Genomic DNA, 4,587 nt, shown 5'->3' with positions numbered 1-4,587 from the left:
GCTTTGGATTTGTTTGCATAGGAAGCTATTTTTCCAAACTTTTGTGAAGTATTGATAAGCATATATACCGTGTTGAATTCCAGGTTTGGCAAAGATTCATAAACTTATTTGTTGAAGCTGAACATTTACAATTGTGCATGCATTTTATTAGTTCTGATTCTCTGCATTTTGCTTAGAAGAGAAGAGAAAAAAAACTATGGTTAAGATTATGCCTTCAAGGTGTTTGATGTTATGATTCTGGTTTTGCAGAGTAACTCAGGGGCCTGAATCACATCAAGCTGTTTAGGTATGGAAGCTACGAGTTATGATAAATTCAATTCTGTTTGGAGTACTGATCCTCCCACAAATAAAGGTGATTTGCGTAAAGAAACTGTAGTAACAGAACAAGGACATGGAAGCACAAACAATTCAAGCACCCCTTCATCATCATCATTACAATCCCAAAATCCCTTGGTACAGAATGATTCAAAAAATGACATTGTAGAAGGTAATAATAATATGAGCTTCAAGAACATTGGTAGTTCTAGCACATGTCATTTATCATCCACATCTGAATCATCATCACTAAGGAATGATCCCTTAAAAGGCACAGATAAAGGTTCTAAATCTTCTAGTCAAGAATCAAACCAAGTTTCTACAAACAATTCAAGCACCCCTTCATCATTGTCATTACAATCCGAAAACCCCTTTTTGAATGATTCAAAAGATGACATTACAGAAGGTAATAATAATAAGAGCTTCAAGAATAGTGATAGTTCCAGAACATGCCATTTATCACTTACAGCTGAATCATTATCACCAAGGAATGATCCCTTAAAAGCCACAGACCATGGTTGTAGATCTTCTAGCCAAGAACCGAACCAAGTTTCTACAAACAATTCAAGCACCTCTTCATCATTACAATCCCAAAACCCCTTTCTGAATGAGTCAAAAAATGATATTATAGAAGGTAATAACAAGAAGAGCTTCAAGAATATTGACAGTTCTAGCACATGCCATATATCTTCCACACGTGAACCATTATCATCAAGGAATGATCCCTTAAAAGCCATAGATCAAAGTACTAAATCTTCTAGCCAAGAACCAAACCAAGTTTCTACAAACAATTCAAGTACCCCTTCATCATCATTACCATCCCAAAACTCCTTGCAGCAGAATGGTTCAAACAATAACATTATAGAAGGTAATAATAAGAGCTTCAAGAATAGTGATAGTTCTAGCACATGCCATGTATTATCCACATCTGAACCATCATCACCAAGGAATGATCCCTTGAAAGGCACATGTCAAGGTCCTAAATCTTCTAGCGAAGAACCAAACCAAGTTTCTACAAATGCCACCAATAAAAAAACCAATGTAGACACTTCAGACTCTAGTGATGATGATGACAATGATGATGATAATCACACACAACCAGAATCATCAGCTGCAGCTTCAAATGATGAATTTGGCTCAATGAACAAAGGGTTAGAACTAGAAATACAAAAGCCTGCAGGGCAAGTAATGGAGCGGCCAGATTTAAGCATCGATGCTAGCTCGTCTTATGTATTTCCACCACATGTGTTTGCTAAGAACACCACAAATGCCCAAGCAGATTGGAGTCTTGCCTCCAATGAATCACTTTTCAGCATTCACATGGGAAACATGAGCTTCTCACATGAATTGGCTTGTTTGAGCAGAAATGATTTTTGGATTGATACTCCTCTTGCCTCACCTCTTGCCTCACCTCTTGCCTCACCAAGTCAACCTCAACCACCACCACTGCCACTGCAAACGCCGAGTAAATTCAATGATATAAGCCAAAGAGCTGCTGAAATACATGAAGAGAGTGCAGGAGTAAGTGAAATGGCTATTGAGACAATGAGAGAGGTTATAATGGAAACTTGTCAAAACAAACCAAATGCTACTAAACGGGGCAAAAAGAGTAAGAACACACCTGTTGTTGCTGCTGCTACTGCTTCTCAATTGTAAGTATTGTCCACTAACTACTTATTTGTTATGTGTAAATGTGGTTTGATTCACTACATGAATTAGGAAAAACTAAACTAGCTATTAAGTTCTTTAAAGATATATGGGATATGTGACATCAAATTAGTCCATGAAAGATTTCTAATATTAGTTTATTCGTTTGAAAAATGTATATTTGACATCAGTTTATTCCCTGAACAATATATTCACATTGATTTGTGTTTTGGAAGATTATTGACAATGGTTATTCCATGAAAAAGATATTTGACAGACTTTGATCTTAAAAGATGCACCTGACATCAAATAAATTAATGAATTTGACACTAGTACATGAATTTTTAGAAATGTATATATTTTGGTGACTAAATTGATGTTGCAAATCTTTTTGTACAACAAAATGGTGCCATACTTATCTTTAAGAGAAATAAGTATTATTAACAAAAACTTTTATTCTGAAATTCCTATGGAGATTGTAGAGAAATGAGCTGACACTCTTTTTTCTTTTTTGGGTTCAATGTGAAGATCAACCGATCAAGATCAAAATGTAGCATCTAAGAGCACTGATGAGAATGCAGATAAAACTGTGGCAAGTAACGATGCTAAGGGGAAGCAGCAACAACAACAACAAACATCAAATGCATTTTATCAATCACCAAAGCCAATGAAAGCATCTAGGGATGCTGAGGAGGAGAATCAAAAGAAACAAGAAGCACCAAATGTAGTTGAAGATAACTCCTCAAATCCACAAACCATAAAGAACCCTCCTAAAGCAGGAGGAGGAGGATGGCTGTCTTTCTTCCTATGTTGTTGTCGTTAAAAGTAATTAATATTCCAAAGTTCTTGGTGGCTTCTTCTTGCCAATACCATATACTATTCTTCTATTCTAATCTTGTCCAAGCTAGTTTAAATTCACTAGCATTGCAGAGTAGCCTTAGCTAGTATGTTGTACATCTTAGTTGAGAAAATCAGAGATGAATTTCACTGATTTTAGCATTGTATATAGGGTTGTTAGTTCATGATTGTACTATTAATCAGGAGTGTTTAGGAACTCCATTGGTGAGGTTGTGCATAATTGTATTGCATGCTCTCTAAACTTCTTGTTGAGTTGTTGAAATGCCTCTTATGTAAAGAGAAACTAAATAATAAAGAAGAAACGAAATATAATTTAATGGACTCCAAATTTGAAAACACTGCAGATAAGATAGCTAGCTTATACATGAAAACTGAAAAAATGGTTCCAACCATTAAGGGGAACTAGCAGTTGACCCGCGCCTCCCCGCAGGCGAGGAAATACATTTCTGTATTTAATGTCAATCGTTTGAAATAGCACAAAAAATTTGAAAATATTTGACCGTGTAATGTAATTCTTATTTGATGAAAAGAAATGTTCAGATTGATTTTCATTAGAATATCACATTCCAAAGCCAACATTGCACAAAATTACCTAAAGATGATTTTGATTCACAGCAACCATTGCCTCAATATCCCCATATGAGCTAACACGAAAAGGATTGCATACGAACGTGTTATTGGGACTACGTTGATAAAAAAATTGTTCGTACCCTAATTCAAATAATTTAGGATCGCGGACTCAGTAAAGGTTGGATCATTCTAAGAAGAACCCATTAATCCTAGAGGTCCAATCTAATAGGATTATAGATCTACCAACCCGACTTGATCGAAATATGGGTCTTTGACCCGCAACCAACCCGACCTGTGCAACAAGCAAAGTCTTGTCTTCCCACTACCCCAAAGTCTTTAAAGTACGACTTAAGAGATGGTGGAAGGTGATAATCCTCTTTTTTATTTTTTTTGGTATTGTAAAATTGCTTCCAACGAGATAGTGGAAGGTTTTATGATTGGTGGCTTTGGACGATGGTTAAAATAATATTAAGATATCTCAGGTGTATAGTTACTAAAATTAGATATATTATAACACACACTTAACAATATTTCTAAAGATTAATATTTGAGCTATTAGTATAGATGACACTAGTAACATGATTAACATGAGAATATAAGGTATATGATGAGATATTAGCATTACTAAAGTCATCAAAGAGTACTGGTGTTAAGCTGCACCAGAAGACTGTGAACCTGGTTAAACTGATCTCCTGTTTTCACTAAAATATATCAAATAATATTATAATATTATTCAAGTACCTCTAATATATATATATTACTATTACTATTTCTCTTCTCTCATGAATCGAGTCCGACTCGTCAAATTGAGACTAACTACGGAAACCATAATCTAAAACTCCTAACTGATGCGGCTTAAAAACTAGGTTTTTTGTGACTGCGTTGTCAAGCTTGCCTCAAAAGAAGTTCTTACTTAGTGATGACATGATAATAATGAATATTGAGGTGCTTGATAATATAGCAGATGTGTTTCCTTCATTAAACTGTCGAGAAGCTCCGTTTTGCAAAAAACTAGGTCATTACAAACAGGGGTCAAATGTCGAGGATTCTAATGATGGTATGATGCAAGTTGATATTGAAAATCATGAGAGTTCTGCTATTAGAGACCCGATGATGGATCCCTATCAAGTTAACTCTGATGACGATGAAGATGTTGAAGCTGAACTAACAAAAATTTTAGATGAGAAGGAGGAATAG

The 4,587-nt window shown here is 35.3% G+C and overlaps 1 protein-coding gene across 1 annotated transcript; it reads left to right on the top strand.

Moving 5' to 3' along the window:
- Nucleotides 1-288: 288 nt before the first annotated feature.
- LOC130935186 (putative GPI-anchored protein pfl2) lies at nt 289-4,587 on the top strand. Its single transcript, XM_057864791.1, has 3 exons — nt 289-1,967; nt 2,491-2,757; nt 4,257-4,587. Exons 1-3 carry the CDS (start codon nt 289-291, stop codon nt 4,585-4,587), a joined length of 2,277 nt encoding a protein of 758 aa, XP_057720774.1.

This window comes from Arachis stenosperma, chromosome 1, assembly GCF_014773155.1.
Source record: "Arachis stenosperma cultivar V10309 chromosome 1, arast.V10309.gnm1.PFL2, whole genome shotgun sequence".
Lineage (NCBI taxonomy): Eukaryota > Viridiplantae > Streptophyta > Magnoliopsida > Fabales > Fabaceae > Arachis > Arachis stenosperma.
This window is presented reverse-complemented; position numbering and strand designations above follow the sequence as displayed.